The 16,680-nt window shown below is 35.4% G+C and overlaps 1 protein-coding gene across 9 annotated transcripts in view; it reads left to right on the top strand.

Annotated features, from left to right (window-relative positions):
* Positions 1-16,680, top strand: part of LRBA (LPS responsive beige-like anchor protein) — a 359,129-nt gene that overhangs the window by 59,536 nt on the left and 282,913 nt on the right. For all 9 annotated transcript variants that reach the window (XM_034442710.3, XM_060686876.2, XM_034442712.3 and 6 more), the window contains exons 21-24: positions 773-896; positions 1,125-1,317; positions 14,605-15,657; positions 16,331-16,506. In XM_034442710.3, coding sequence (XP_034298601.2) covers positions 773-896; positions 1,125-1,317; positions 14,605-15,657; positions 16,331-16,506 — 1,546 coding nt within the window. The remainder of the gene's footprint in view (positions 1-772; positions 897-1,124; positions 1,318-14,604; positions 15,658-16,330; positions 16,507-16,680) is intronic.

The following is a 16,680-nucleotide window of genomic DNA, read 5'->3' on the forward strand; positions in this document are numbered from 1 at the left end:
GTTGCAGTGTCCCGGGATCATGTGATCACCTTTTGCAACCTTCTGATAAGCAAAGTCAACAAGAATGCCAGATTCATTTAAGAAACATGTTGCTAACTTAATAACTGCTATGATTAACAACTGTGGCAAGAAAGATCGTAAAATGGGGCAAAACTCACTTAACAATTATCTCGCTTAGCAATAGAAATTTTGGGCTCAACTATGGCTTCAAGTCAAGGATTATCTGTATAGTATAAAGTTTTGGTCTGAATTTAGTAACATCCTGTCTTAATTGAAAATATGTTCTGTTCTAAAGGTATACTTGAAGATGCAATCATTATCCATCTATAAATATGTGCTATTCAGCTTATCTGATTTCTGTCTCTTAGTAGACATTCCCAGATGTCCTTGGGAAACTCACCAATAAGATTTCTCTTGTGACTCGGGCCCAGGAAGCAATTAATAAAAATATTGAGTGTTTTCAAGTTGCTGTATGGTTAAATTGAATTTTAAGATGCATTATACTCAAACCAGAATAAAGATACAAGGGAAAAGATATAAGGGTGTATTTGAAGGACCAATATTTCTTCTGCCATTATTTAATACACAAACTGGTTTGTTAATGAAAACACTATAGGAAATGATCCAGGAATAATTCCAAAAAAGTTATACTTTGCTTCCTGTTATATACCCATGTAATAATTCTTAACATTGGAAGAAGGAGGAGGAACTAAAATGATGGGGATAAAAATCTTATTTTCATGTTGGTTTTTTAAATTGTTATGTTTTCCAGAGGTTCTGAAAGTTATTGCTGTTTTGCTACGTAATTCCCCACCGTGCTCAGAAACCATGGAAGTCCACCGAGTCTTCCTATCAGACATGATTAAGCTTTTTAATAACAGCAGGGAGAATAGGAGGTAAGATCATAATATAGCTTAAAAAGTTGTTTCTTCAAGCTGCATGATTAAAAATAGTTTTTAAACTAAGAATTGGCCTCAAATTGTTCAGGTGGTTTATTCAATTACTAGCCGTATCAAGTGTTTATTAATCTCTAATTCCTATTGGTGTTCAAGACAAATTTCAGTTGTCTTTGAGTTGTATTTTCCTGCTTTCTTCAAAGTTAATTTGTGTTTGCAATTTTTCAGGAGTTTACTGCAGTGTTCTGTTTGGCAGGAATGGATGCTTTCCCTTTGCTATTTTAATCCCCAAAGCTCTGATGAACAGAAGATAACAGAAATGGTGTATGCCATTTTTCGAATACTACTTTATCATGCAATAAAGTATGAATGGGGTGGCTGGCGTGTTTGGGTGGATACTCTAGCAATTACACATTCAAAGGTGAGTTATGCAAAAACAATTCTAATTCTGATTTTTAAAGAATTTTTAAAAAGAATTTTGAAGGGCAATTTGGTGCAAAAACAAATTTCACTGAAATTAACTAGAGAAAACAAAATAAGGGAAGGTGTCAATATTTCATAAAGCAATAATTAAAAATATTTAGTGCAATGCTTGTGTAATTTCATGCACCAGCTTGGTATGAGAATAGCTAAATTGATGTTCAGAAAACTTCCTTTTATTATGAACTGCCTGTGCAGTTGAACCATATAAATTTGAAACACAAGGTGGCGCACTTCGTCTATTTCTACCTTAGAATGATGCCCTTTTCTTATATGGAGAGGCTGAGCAACAAATTACTGATAAAACTGAAGCAAAAGCTGTTTCCATCCAAACAAAGAGAGGAAAGGTTGTTGGAAGAAGGTTTCTTCCTGAATAAGAAATAAAACAATATTCCTACTAATAATATTTTTTTTTTTTTTACAATTATAATAAAATTGTGATGGAAAGAATTTTTTCTCTAATGGGGGGGTAAACCTTTTTTCAACTGAGAAACAGATTTTAGAATAAAGTTGCAATGGCTGCCACGGTGGTTCCTTCTTCTATTCCCCCAAACATTTTTAATAAGGCTCTGGGTGGATTTCCATATGGGGATTTACAATGTAAGAAAAATGAAGAGACTTTTTCCCCCTGTTACACCATGAATTATGGGACACCTGGTGTGTTGACAGCACAGTTCAGGTACAAAAATTGTTCTTTCAGCTATGTGGATGTCAATGTCTTATGAGACCATAATATTTATAAAGTGAAACAATAGATACTCTCTTTCCAGATTACGATTTTACTTACGTAGATTGTATTTAAAAGGTGTTTATGAATTATGTTTGATAATTAAGATTCTGGATTAATATTTAATTTGCAATTTATTCTTTTGAATTGTAGAGGTTGAAATTAGCTTTAATAATTTTCTTAAATTGTGTATAGTTTATAGGGAAATTAACCGTTTTCTAGTGTGCTTTTTCCCCTGTTTTATTCCTAATAAATTTTATGTATAAAGCTATTTTTTCACCATTAATATATGTCTATTCAGTTTTAAATTCGGTTTGGTATTAGACACTTGACATCAATTTAACGTTGATTCAAGCTTTCCATACACCGCATACCAAATGTTCCAACATGAACATTTGCTTATGAGTTCATAGACATTTGTAGGAAAATAAATATTAAAATTGCTAATAACTCTAGATATAAATTTTGGACTGCTCTGTTTTGGCATAAAATGATCTTATATAAATGGATGCCAATTAGAACATACATATAAATACATGGGTATATGTGTGTGTCACGTAGTATATACATGGCATATACATACTATAAGAAACAATAATTTTCCGTTTCTGCATTACATAGATTTTGATAGTTTACATATTTGTATTCTGACATGGGAAATTATTATTTAAATTAATATTAAGTTTATCACTTAATTTTTCAGTCCAATAAAATTATAAAAATTAGCTTTTGTTAATACCGTTTTCATTTCTAGTTTATGTATTTTTATACTCGTTTGAGACTCAGTATCTACATGGCACTTTCAGCCAGGCTTGTTCCCAGTCAGGTGTAAAGTGGGGTGGCTAAGTGATGGTGGGAACATTTTAAGAACAAGAAGAATCAGACAGCCTTTTTTGTGTGGCGTTTATTGCGAGAGTTCATTATTCTAGTCAATTTACGGTAGAGAAAAGCGGTGTCTCAACCACTAGTTCAGTCAGTTTTGTTTTTTTAATAATTGGGTTAAATTAGCCACAGTTTTACATTTCTGTCTTAACAATGCAAGAGTAAGGTGGCATGTGATGTTGAATTCAGGTTAATTCACTTTAATTATTCCTGTGACATATCACCTGCATGAACTAAGATTTATGCTATTGCATAAATGCTATTGCAACATATATTGTTCAAACTGTCATATTCTTTCTCATCCTTTTGTTTTTCTAGAGTAGCATACAAAAATTAGTAATAAAATAACCTGTTTTAATTAAATTTCTCTGTAAATGTTCTGAAGATAAAGATCCTCAAAACTTTCTTAATAATTGTTACTGAATTCTGAATTTTCTGGAAGTGTTAGTTTGAATAAGTAAGTATTTTTTACTGTTTCAATGTGTTCAAATTCATAGGACAAAATTTCCTTAAACTGAGTCACAGTAATTTTAAAAATTTTGTACGCTTTAATTTATATTTCAGCTCTATTTCATTTATGCATCAGCCATTGTCTATTCATACTCTATTGTGTAATTTTATTTTTGGTAAAGAGCTTGTGTGGAAAGAACTAGTATTGCAAAATTGGATAGATTTTGCAGAGCTGCACATCAAGATACATGGAGCTGCTATAAAAAGCCAAAGAAACTCAATTGCAATTTTATTGTCCAGTTTGATAGATTTCCTGCCACCTTTGTAGCAGGGAAGCCGTTTGTCACTGTAGCCTCTTTTCCAACTGCAGTACTACGCTTTATAAGCAGTGATGGCTTTTGTGGCATAATTGCACTACCTAGGTTTCTTTTGCTCTCAGGATTTGAAGGTGTACATAATCCTATTATAGCTAAAGCCTGTTGTAATGCTCTGATTAAAAAAAAAAATTCAGTATTTTTATATCTTTCCTACTTCTCATTTCTGCTCTTTTCATTATATAATGTATAAAATAACTTGATTTTTCTGTCTAGATTCTGTATTAGTCCTAAGCAGAATTAACCACAAAAGCACCCAGATAGAAGCTATATTCCTATTGTGATAAATTCTTCTATCATTTCTTCAGTTTTGAGCATGTTTATGTCTTCTTTATTTTTGCTAAATCCTTGCAACTTCTTAAAGTGAATTCATTTTCTGAAAATATATTTTGAAAGTAATTTGGATAATTATTTTTAATCGCAAAATGAAAAAAATATATTTATTTTTCAGTTGCAATTTGAATGCTGGATCACTATATATCTAAAATGCTTACAAATATAGTAATTTATGTCACATGTAATTTTAAGTTAGAAATTACTTAGCCCCTAAGAATTGAGAATTCAAATGCAATAAATTAAAATAAGGGATAAACTTTAGCATTCTATTTAATGTTTTGACAAAATATAAGATTGATTAAATGCCAAATACTATTGCTCTGTGAAACTGATGTCCATAAAATTAAGTTGAATTATATAGTTATTTACTTGACATGCCCAGGCTTGCAGATGCAAACAAATTGAAAAGAGAAGACCAGCAAAAATGATTTGTTGGTTGTATTGAATTATGGGGAAAGTTTAAAAAGTCTGAAGGCATGAAAAGAGGATGGATGAATCTTGAAATGCGTAGATTTGCCACGTAGAGTTTGAAAATGGCAGACCTTGAAGGCCTGGTATGTTCTTATCCCAATGGAATAACTTGAGGAATAGAAGAGTAGGATCAGAATTCATATAAACTTTTAGAATTTAAAACATGAAAACACTCTTGTAAAATAAGAATAATATTTTGAGCATGATTGGAAAAATAATGGAAAAAATTTAACATATAACCCTTAACTTAAACAGCTATCCCATATCCTTAGTGGGTTAACCCCATGACTATAAAAATGCATTTCCCCATCAATATATCTGCAGGACTCCCCCTAAACTTTCTACAACATCAGAAGTTCCTGCTTACATATGTTGGCTTTTATCATAAAAATTATATTTTTGGATTGACTACTCACATATTTCAATTATGCTGTTTAAAATGAAGTGAGTGGTCAAAATGTAAAACACCCACTCTATTTCAAAATAGAATAAGGGAATTATTGAATATAAAATGAAAAATTAAAGAAATAACAGAGCACACTAAAAATACCTTAGTGACCTTTAAGCTATATAATTTGCAAAAGGTCCTTACTATTATAGTTAAATGCACCTAAGGGAAAAAGAGAGAAATCTCATATGTTTTTACTTGTGTCTAAAATAAAAGAAAATTGAGGAATTGCTGTTGTTTCATGGGAATTACTTTGAAGTGTATGTGAGGAGCAGAAGAAAAGATTAAAATGGAGGGTGTGAAAAAATGGCAGGTTATATTGTACTAGAATGGCTAGAAATTATAAGATATATAATTAAATATGAAAAATGTTTAAACTGGATATTAAAGAATAATACAGATTTAGTTAATTTTGTGCAAGAGGAAAATGTTGTAAATAAACTATAATTGTAACTATAGAAAGAAACATTTTGAATATTTCTATGAACCTTCAATCCATACTATTATGGCATTTTCTAGAAGCTATCTGATTCTCAATCGATTCTAAGTGATAAAATCATCAAATACAAGTATATTTAACTAGCCCCCAAATAAGTGGAAATTTACTACTTTGGGGTATTGTTGCAATGGAGCCAAACTTCTCCTTACTCCCAAAACAGGTTCACAAAACATTAAAACCTCTTAGATGTTAGGGGGATAACATAGAACATAGAAAAGTGCATTGCAGGCTTCAATCCAGGGGAGGGATTGAAACCTGCCGCTGGCTGTTCCTGCCACTGAGAGGGAAGCGGTAACATGAGAAGCGCTGGTGGCGGGGCCGATGGGGTGGCAGTGGAAAGGATAGGCATGCCGGGGCTTCAATCCCCCTCCCAGGCCTGGGGCCATGCTACAAGCCTGCTCATGTGGAGAGACAGGGAAGCCCCGTCTCGCCCATCCTTGCTGCAGGCTGTTCGCACTGGCTAAGAGGCAGCGAGGGCTCCTTCTCTTGCCAGCCTCACACTCTGGACAGCGTCCAGCCATACCTGGTCTCCCCCTGTGGCACCCCTCGTGGATCCCAGGCAGTGCAACTCCAGGGCCTTTCCTCGCAGCAGCGGTGGTGGTGACAAGGCAAGCAGGTGGGTGGGCGCAGGGGAGCGACTGGCAGCAGCGCTCCTGGCTGGCAAGGGGTGGATGTCCCAGAGCTGCATGCAGGTGACAATGGTATGGCCAGTGCGCACCTGCACTAAGAGCGAGCCTGTCGAGCCCAGCCATGACTCGCCACACAAACACGATCATGCAATGATTCAAGGGGGGAATGGGCACTGGTTGGTTAGGCTTCAGTTGTGGTGAGGGCGGGTCACTAGGTGGTGGTGGTGGTGGTACCACATACGAAGACAAGTTGGGAATATACCTCAAGACGATGGATCGGCAGCATCGTGGCTTCAGGAGCAGCGTTATCCCGGCTAGAGCAAGCAGGAAGTAGCAGCCAAAATACTAAACAGCTGAGACGCGCTGCCGGGATTGGGCACAGGCGGCATGGCTTATTTAAATGGCGCTGAGCGGCGTTTGCTCAACGCCGACTTTAGACCATTCGTACTTGTCTTTTCCTGATCTCCGTGCGTAGCGAATTAAACAAGCATTGATCACTCACCCGATGGACTGACTTTGATTGATTCAGCATTTGTTTGCACAATCGTGGATTAGAAAGCTGAGAGCGCCTTCATTTGGCCGCTTCCGCACATGTGAAGGCCAGCTGATTATCGCACGCCCATGCATACCAGCAACCAGCAGACTAGTTGGATGGTGTGCATGTGTGCCCCGGAAACCCAGAAGAGGAATGGGCGACGCCGTGCGGGCTGGCAACATGGCTCTGTGTGCCACTTCTGGCATGCGTGCCATAGGTTCGCCATCATGGCTCTATAGCATCGTTTTGAGGGTAGGAGTTGAAACAGTTTATGTCCAGGATGTGAGGGGTCTGTAAATATTTTCACAGCCCTCTTTTTGACTCATGCAGTATACAGGTCCTCAATGGAAGGCAAGTTGGTAGCAATTGTTTTTTCTGCAGTTCTAATTATCCTCTGAAGTCTATGTTTGTCTTGTTGGGTTGCAGAATCGAACCAGAAAGTTATAGAGGTGCAGATGACAGACTCAATAATTCCTCTATAGAACTGTATCAGCAGCTCCTTGGGCAGTTTGAGCTTTCTGAGTTGGCACAGAAAGAACATTCTTTGTTGTGCTTTTTTGATGATGTTTTTGATATTGGGTGTCAATTTTAGTTTGTGAGATATGGTAGAACCTAGAAATTTGAAGGTCTCTACTGTTGATACTGTGTTGTCTAGTATTGTAAGAGGTGGTAGTATGGAAGGGTTTCTCCTAAAGTCTATCACCATTTCTATAGTTTTGAGTGTGTCAGTTCCAGATTGTTCTGGTCACACCACGAGGCTAGTTGTTCAACCTTCTGTCTGTTTGCTTCTATAGCTAGCATTTTCTTATTCCATTAGAATAATTACTCTCATTATAGATGGGAATTATCAGCTATTAACTGTACCCCTCTTTTCCCAGTTTGACCATTTTCTTCTTTTGTATCTAATATGCTGCAAGGACATATAAGAAGCCATATTCCTCCTTTTATTAGAATCACAAGCTAATAAGCATACTCTTTGTAAGGAAGCAATGTTATACAAATCACAAAAAAAAAAGAATAAGAAACAGTAACAATAATTTTAAAATATGAAATATAAAATATAGAAATATAAAAAAGAAATCTAATCAAATTTATTTTATTCCAATGAAACTTATATTTTTATCTGCATAAACTGTCTGTACAAACTATCATTGCTGCTACCGTGGTCTTTTATTGATTTTTTTTTTAGACAGAAACCTCTTGTTTAAGGTTTCTTTCTCCTCCAGAAGAAAACAGAAAGGAAGTCTCCTTCCTCTCAACCCTTTCATATCGTTTCAGATATGATTCAGGTCTCGACATAGGACTGAGATAGCATTGTTTGCTCTCCTGAATGACATATGTCAGGACTTGGATGGGATAGGGCAGCTTTTTTGGTCTTTTTAGATTTCTCAGTAGCTTTCAGTACCATTGAGCATAGTATTTTACCAGAGTGGGATTGGACATTGGAGGCCTTGTTATTTATTTATTTATTTATTTATTTATTTATTTATTTATTTATTTATTTAATTTTTATACCGCCCTTCTCCCGAAGGACTCAGGGCGGTGAACAGCCAGAGTTAAAATACATACAGTATGAAAATTAAAATAATTTAAAAAATAATTAAATCCAATTTGGCTTTCCAATTTTAAAATCCCTTACCCATAAATTAATCAATTAAAATCTTAAGCCAGCCCGGCTCGCTGAAACAAGAAAGTCTTCAGAGCCCGGCGGAAAGTACGGAGGTCCAGGATCAGTCGTATCCCTGGGGGTAGCTCGTTCCAGAGGGCGGGTGTCCCCACAGAGAAGGCTCTCCCCCTGGGGGTCGCCAGTCGACATTGCTTGACCGACGGCACCCTGAGGAGACCCTCTCCGTGGGAGCGTATTGGCCGGTGGGAGGTTATCGGTGGCAGAAGGTGGTCTCGTAGATATCCAGGCCCTAAGCCATGGAGCGCTTTAAAGGTGAGAACCAAAACCTTGAAGTGCACCCGGAAGACCACCGGAAGCCAGTGCAGCTCGCGCAGGAGAGGTGTTACATGGGAGCGCCATGTTGCCCCCATAATCACCCGCGCGGCTGCATTCTGGACCAGTTGGAGCCTCTGGGTGCTCCTCAAGGGGAGCCCCATGTAAAGAGCATTACAGTAGTCCAGGCGGGAAGTAATGAGGGCATGAGTGACCGTGCATAAGGAGTCCCGATCCAAAAAGGGGCGCAACTGGCATATCAGGCAAACCTGATAAAAAGCCCCCCTGACCACGGCCGTCATATGCTCTTCTAAAGACAGCCGTGCATCCAGGAGGACGCCCAAGTTACGGGCCCTCTCCGTGGTTCTACAATGGTTCTGTTCCTTATTCAGTGGGCAGATTCAGTCTGTAGTAGTGGGGATGAGAGATCAGTCTGGTAACTCTTTTTTATGGGGTGCCATGGGATTCCACTCATCCCTGCTCTCTTAACATGTATATGAAGCTGCTGTGTATGATCGTCTTAAAGTTTGAGGTATGAAATCCTTTCACTGATGATATTAACTTTTCATTGTTACTCCAGGCTGGGGTTGTTGTAATTAGTTATTGTACCCATCTCACATGCAGCATTCTATGCTAATGGTACTAGTTGTTTTGATATCTTTTGGTTAATATTCTACAAATTCATTGAAGGCCCATTCTTACATAAGCACGTTCATGCTAGTTTTGGGAAATCCATGCTTTGAATGCCATTTGTACAATGCCACTTCCCTGACACATGTTGTCACATAGTTTGTAATAAAGCGTATGTACACTATATTTCTTCTCCATTATGCTGTTCTGTGCAAGTTAGAATCCCCAGCTGCATTGATAATAGTTTGAGAGTTATCTTTATATAATGAACATACTGAAATTAGACATTATCACTCAAGACATTGAAAGAATCATGGTGTTATGGCACTGAGTGTAATCCTCTTGTAAGAGCAGGAATGCAAATTAAAGCTTAGCTATTAGAATGTTGCTTATTCTTCTATATATATCCAGAAAAGGAAGAGAAACCTCAGCACTTCCTGATAGTTAATGCTTTTGTCACCAGGAAGATCTCTGAAATACTCTAGAATGTCTTAAATTTATTACTCCACATCCTTACTGTGGGTCACTACCATCTTATATTAAAAACCATATAATAGAAGAGTGTGACTGTAGCTCTCTCTCTCTCCCTCCCCCACCTTGTCTTGTCCATATTTTCTTTTCAAGGCTGAATGTTCCCATTTCTCTCAGCATCTTCTCATAATATTTGTTTGTAATTTTTTCTGTAAATCTATTCCAGTTCTTAAAAAACGGAACATCACACAAAAATACTGACAATAGAGCTCCCAAGTGGACTTTTAACTTTTATAGATTTAGACCAGCTTAGCCGCTATTAAGATTGTTGTATCATATACTCCCAGAGTTAAATTTTAAACACTGATTAAAATTACTATTGTTCCATGATTTTAATACATAATATCAACATGTAACTTACAGGTTTGAGTGTATATAACTCAGGATTGGAATACATTGTGGAAGTACAGTATCACTAAAATACAAATACTTGCCTGTATTTCACTACTTTGGCAGAGTTTATAGAACATATTATTTCTGTGAAAAACATAATTGACAGATAGGATAGCTTTTACTGTATTGAAAAACATTTTCCACAATACGCATCTTAAAAATGATGCAACTAATCTTGTCAATTAAACTATTTTACAATAATAATGGTAAACATAACTTCTTTGTGTTCTGACAGTTAAATTCAATGTTGGGACTTAAAACAGTCTTTTGATCTGTATAATAAGTAAGTTGCCAGTATGGGGGCTAAATGATTTGTTATGTTGGGGAAAGTGCCAAGCTTTTGTGTATACAGGACCTCAGTTTCTTTTTGACTGATTTCCTGGGATTGGTATCAGCAGGTATTGGTGCCTACAGTCAAATTTTATTTGTTTTCTGAATGGTGTGGAGAGTTTCCAGGTCTGAGCTGTTAGCATTGCTCCTAGGAGGGTGGAAAAACAGGTCAATAAAGCTCTCATTAAGATAAAAAATAAAATATTTTGCCAGGAAATCTTGTAAAATTAAAACAAACTCCACAAAATTAATGTCCTTTTGTTTATGTGAATGCCCAGTCTTCTTTTGCCTTGAATCTTGACTTCATCTTTGATGTGATATACATTAAAGATACAATGAATAACAGAAACTAAATCATTATAAACCACTAACTTTTTGTCATTTTTATACTCTGATTCTAGTGCCGAATATATCATCATAGCTTTTCTATAGTACATTCTAATCTTTCTGTCTAGCAATTAGTGAGCTGAATGTCAAATTAAGTTAAAATTAATGGTAGAGGGAATCTTGTACTTATTAGCTTGAAACTGTCCTAACTGGTAGTGCATAGAGGAGCTTTCCAAATGTTGCAAATAGCTATAGATTAGGTATCACATGGTTGTGAAGATTAATGAATGGCCTTTTAGCTTGCTAATTTAAAGCAATACCCAGTAATTAATTCTAAATTATCAGTTGCACATTTGCAAATACCTAAAGGGAAATATAAAATTAAAGATAAGGTACATGTGAAATTCCCTTGGCTAACACAATAGGTTTCAAGTTGTCGGTGCAAGTTTACAGCAACCGGAATTCATGTCATGTTCAGTTCGAATGGTATTAGGAACCAGGATCTAATGCTGATAATAATTAAAGCCATTAATTTTCCTTTTATTTTAAAGCATGAGACTGAAATAAACATGTTTTTGTGTGTAACAATGGGTGACATCTATCCAATTGTCTTGCCACAAAAAATCAAGTGTCATTTACCTTATTTATTCTTAATGTGAATAACAAACATATTTGTCCTCCATAAAAACTCAATATGCAATACAAATCATTTTCAGTGGATGTCAGATCTATTGAACTTATTTTAAATAACTAGCAGAATATCTTCTTGGTGATTAGAAATTTAACAAATGTTGCATATAATTTCTTGATTTGCCTAAACTCTAAAAAGAGGCTACTTTCCTTTATGTAGTGATGAATTGTGGCATAGATCTTTATGGATTAGAAAATATTTGAAGAATCAAATGATCGATTTCTCTTATGTGTTTTGGAATTCTGGAGAGCACTGTAATATTTATCTTTGAATTAGAAAGGCAGAAATTCTTCTTTAAGTTGTATTTTCATGTGGTTGGCAGAGATAGTGAATTCTAGAGAAGAACATTCAATGGCAAAGTTCACATCCCTAGAGAAGCATTTCTTCCAGGTTGTTTTCCAAGGTACTACTTTCAGTTCATTTTTACAATCTTATAATTCCTGTCCAAAATACTAAGCAATTAAGGCTTCCAACATTTCAACTCTGCTGTAGTCAATATGCAGCAGTGGCTGGAAGACAATTTCAGAGAGAACTGTCACAATCTGTTGCTACAACTATTGATGAAGCAACTGTAGCAAGACATTTACAGTATGTAAAATCTGATTTTGAAGCTATTGCTGTTTAGGATAGATGTAATAGATATAAGGATTAGTAATTTGAGTTTAAAGCTGTTTGCAGTGACTTCATCTGCTTTGAATATTGAACTGTATCTTGAGAGTTCTTCATGGAAATCTGGATTCGAGATCATACATATTTTAACCTCAAATAATTCTAAACACCTTGCCATTTTGTCCATTTTATAAGCATTCTGAAGAAAAATGAAATTGTGCATACTAATGTACTTTTATTAATAAAATGCTGATTTTACCAAAAAGATGTTCTGCAAGTTTTAACTTGTGATTTGTTCCTTTTTCATATATCCATTAAATAATACAATTTTACAGAAATTCAGGATAGAATACATACCCTGTTACTGAATGAGGAGGTGTCCATGAATTTCCTTGTCAAAGCATATTGCCCTGAAACTCGTTTGCCTAAGGGAATATTTAAGGCTGCAGATACCAAGTTAGGTGATGAAAAACTCTACAGGGCTTAGGTTACCTCTTTGGGAAATGAATCTTAAAAAATTGAGCTATATATCTCTCAGTTCACTGCACCTTTGTCAAGATGAATGAAAAAAATATATTGCTGACATAGATAAGAGAGAGTGAACAAAATGGAAAAATGCATGATAGCAACCAGGAGAAAATACTGATTCATTTTTGGTTCAGGAACAGCTGTTGTGAAATTTGGATCACTATGGATTCCATCATTTTCTTTGTTTTTTGTGATGTTGGTGATGAAATTAAAACATAGGCTCTCTGCTACCTTAACAATATTTTATGTCATACTTGTTAGATGAATTGTTATAGTACTGTGGAAGTTTAAATTATATATAAAATAAGTATGATAGATATATGTTAAATATTTGGAGTATAAAAATAGTCTTTCATTTTATATAGATATAGATATCTTACAATATCTATATAAAATTTGCTATATATAAGACAATGATGAAGCAGCAAGAATGTTGGAGTGAAAAAGAGAGCCAGAATTGTCTGATATCAACTCAGTATTGGACAGATAACATATCATTGAAACGTGACATGCCTGGAAACCTTTCTTACAAAATGGTATACATTCTAATTCCCAATGTAAAGGCAGAATTTGCTTCTCATGATTTTTTATCATTTCAAAATTGTCCTGTTCACAAAAAAAAATAACAGTTGGAGGTTGACATTGGCAAAGGTATCCATGGTGACCTTGATAGGCAAAGACTTAGTTCAGAGCATGAGGTTCAAGAGCCATAAAATACTCTAGGAATGTATAGAAAATTTGTATAAGCATGAAGATTTACAAATTAAAATGATTCTAATCTAAGATATTGTCAGGCATGGATAAAGGCTTAAAGTTAGTAGAAAGCAGAAATGTTTTTGGCATGATAATTTATATAGGCCCAGGCTATCACAGATGTAGTTCCTATGTTTTGCGATGCTTTATGAGTTGACATCTAATTTTTCCCAGATATAAATTGTATATTTGAAATTAAATGATGTAGAGTATGTATATTATATACTTGAATCTCTCTCTGAACTGTGATGGAGCTAATCAGCTTTGATTGCAAGGTTAGTTGTGCTGTCAACACAATTTGATGTTTTTCTGTCTCTTTGGTTTTGGTGTGTCAGTAACAATGTGTTTGCAGACTAGGTGCCCAGTATCCATAGTTGAAATGTCAGCAGTAGCAACAGGCCTTGTGATGCTATGCTTCTAGTGCTGAGATATGGTTCTTCTGAGTCAGATTTACCTCAGCCTCAACCACTTTCTCTTCCTCTTCCTCTTCCTCTTCCTCTTCCTCTTCCTCTTCTCTTCTCTTCTCTTTGCTGTATAATAAAAATCTAATAATATTGCAGCTCTTAACAACCCCATAAAGTACCACCAACTGTTTATATAGGCAATGCCTGGACCATGAAATAATCTCAATTTAACTTTAAGGAAAGATCCAATTGGAACTGAATAAGTGGATTAATATTAAAAATATTGTCCTCGTTGCTCTACAATAAATGCATAAAAAGAACTATTGTTGAGTACAGGATGTTTATAAATAGATATGGAAATGTGGCTGGCTAAGGCATGATATATGGCTTTTTCCAGCCCAAATGCTTCTAGAATTGAACATTGATTTATTTTGAGGTAACTTAACTAGAAAAATAATGATTAAGTGTTCAGTCTAAACAATGATACGGGTTTATCTATTTAAGCATTTTTATTCTACCACTTCTGGTAGCTTACAACATACTGTATCCATGAAACCCATAAATTCACTCCATTAAAGCTAGACCGAAATATAGTAATTGCCATCTAACTTGTTTTTATGGTTACTGTGCATATATTTACAATTACTCTGTCAACTTCTATATATTACTAGAGAAATATAGCAAGTCGTAAACATTAAATATTTTAAAATTAAAACATTTCCAACTGTTCTGTTTTTAAAAGGTAACTTTTGAAATACATAAACAGAACCTTTCTCGGATGTTCAGGGAATATGAAGAGAAAGGAGACGAATGCTGCAGTGCTGGTCCATCATCCGTTATTAGAACAGTTTCAGGTATTAGTAAAGAAACCGAAGTTACAGAGAAACTCCATCTTCTTGAAAAAAAAGAAGCTGACACTTCTATAGTTGATATTGACAACAGACCCATGAACAACAGTGTTTTGAAAGATGAAAGTAGATTACCTGATTTTGAAGAACACAGTAATTTAGAAACAAACAAAGAAAAAAACAAATCAGAAAATATTCAGAAAACTCTTGATTTAAATGAAGCTCCTAGTTTGGATCTTCCCCTACAAGCCCAAGTGACAAAACAGAGCTCAGAACATACTGCTGAAATTATTGGAATAAACCATGAAGAAAAAGAAATAAGTACCGGTGATTCACAATCACCTTTAGAAAATGTTGAAACACTAGAAAGTCCAGAAATGTTAGAAAATGTAACACCAGAAGGTGTGGAGGAAGATGAAGATTTTGTTGATTTAAAAGAGGAGACTAATCTGGCACTTACATCAGAACAATGTGTTCCAAAACCCATTGAGGAAAATGATTTGTGCGATAGCCAGGTAACCTCCGTTGTACAGCAGTGCACTGCTTCTTCAAAAGAACCTGTTTCAATAGAAGTAGTACCTGAAATTGTTGAAGGATCAATTGTTGAAGAATCGATTGTTGAAGGATCAATTGTTGAAGGATCAATTGTTGAAGGATCAGTGGAAACAGAACAGCAGGATTGCTTGCCAGAAATCAGCGGTCCTGAAATAAACAGAGCTCAGTCAACTTCAGACACTGAGAATAACATTGATGACAAAAATACTAATCAACCCCAAACCAAGACAGTTGTAGATAGCACACAACCACAGACTTCAGAAGCAATAATTGTTTCAGATAAGAAAATTGCCAGACTTGATGTTTCCAGCATTGCATCAGATACTGAAAGATTAGAATTAAAACCCCATGCAAATCCAGAAGTAAATCATCCTCCTAGAGCCATTTCTGAGGTAGGTTTTTCACTACTATCTACTTAAGTAAGTTAAAAATATTTACCAGATAGCATGATTGTGTGAATGTGTGTGTGTATGCGAGAATGTCTGTCTACTTAGCTAACTTTTTATGGCAATTATAATTATGAATGCTAACAGATTTGTAAAGTACCTAAATAGATTAGATGTTTTAACTGCAAATATTATAAGGTTGAGATTAAAATGTCACATAATTTTCTGTATTAAAATATTTTAATAATTTAAAAATAGAATGCATGCACGATTTGCATCACTTATGCATTATTCCTAATTAAAGTGATGTTCCTAAGTGCTTCCCTCCTGCAGAAATACCTTCCAATGGATAATCATCAAGTTACATCACACTTCCTCAAAGGAGGAAAATCACAGGCAGCAGCAATATATGCACCCTATGTGGTAAGGTCTAGCTGCTGCTTATTCTTACCTTGGCTGGCAGAGATGGTGGCATAGTTGCTAAGTAGTATATAGAATTGATATGACTGCTTAGGCATAGTCCTTAAATAATCATGATTTTATAAAATTAGTATTGACTATATCATATCTGTAGAGTATGAACAGCTTTTCATGGAATTAGATATGCTAAGGCTCAGATGAAATTTTCAGTGTGATCTTCAGCTTGACTTATCTCTCTCGATATATATTGTTTACAAAGACATCTAGGCAATATGATTCATCAGATCAAAATGTAGCAACTCCTGCAGATGGGCAGAGGAAGGATTCTAGATCTACCATGTTCCGTATCCCTGAATTCCGATGGTCTCAAATGCATCAGCGCTTGCTTACAGATCTTCTCTTTTCTATAGAAACAGATGTACAAATGTGGAGAAGGTAAAAAAATCTTAGGCGGTTTACTGTAAAACTGTGTCTTAATTAGATAAAAAAAGTTGAACTATATTTTTAGATGGATGAATTGTAATATATAACTGAGTTCTCAAAGTTGAATTGGAGCCTTCTGTGACCAAGTTGCATTGGCATCTTCTGAAATGCTACACATCTCGAATC

This window comes from Pantherophis guttatus, chromosome 8, assembly GCF_059756535.1.
Source record: "Pantherophis guttatus breed Tessera chromosome 8, ASM5975653v1, whole genome shotgun sequence".
In the NCBI taxonomy this organism is placed as follows: domain Eukaryota; kingdom Metazoa; phylum Chordata; class Lepidosauria; order Squamata; family Colubridae; genus Pantherophis; species Pantherophis guttatus.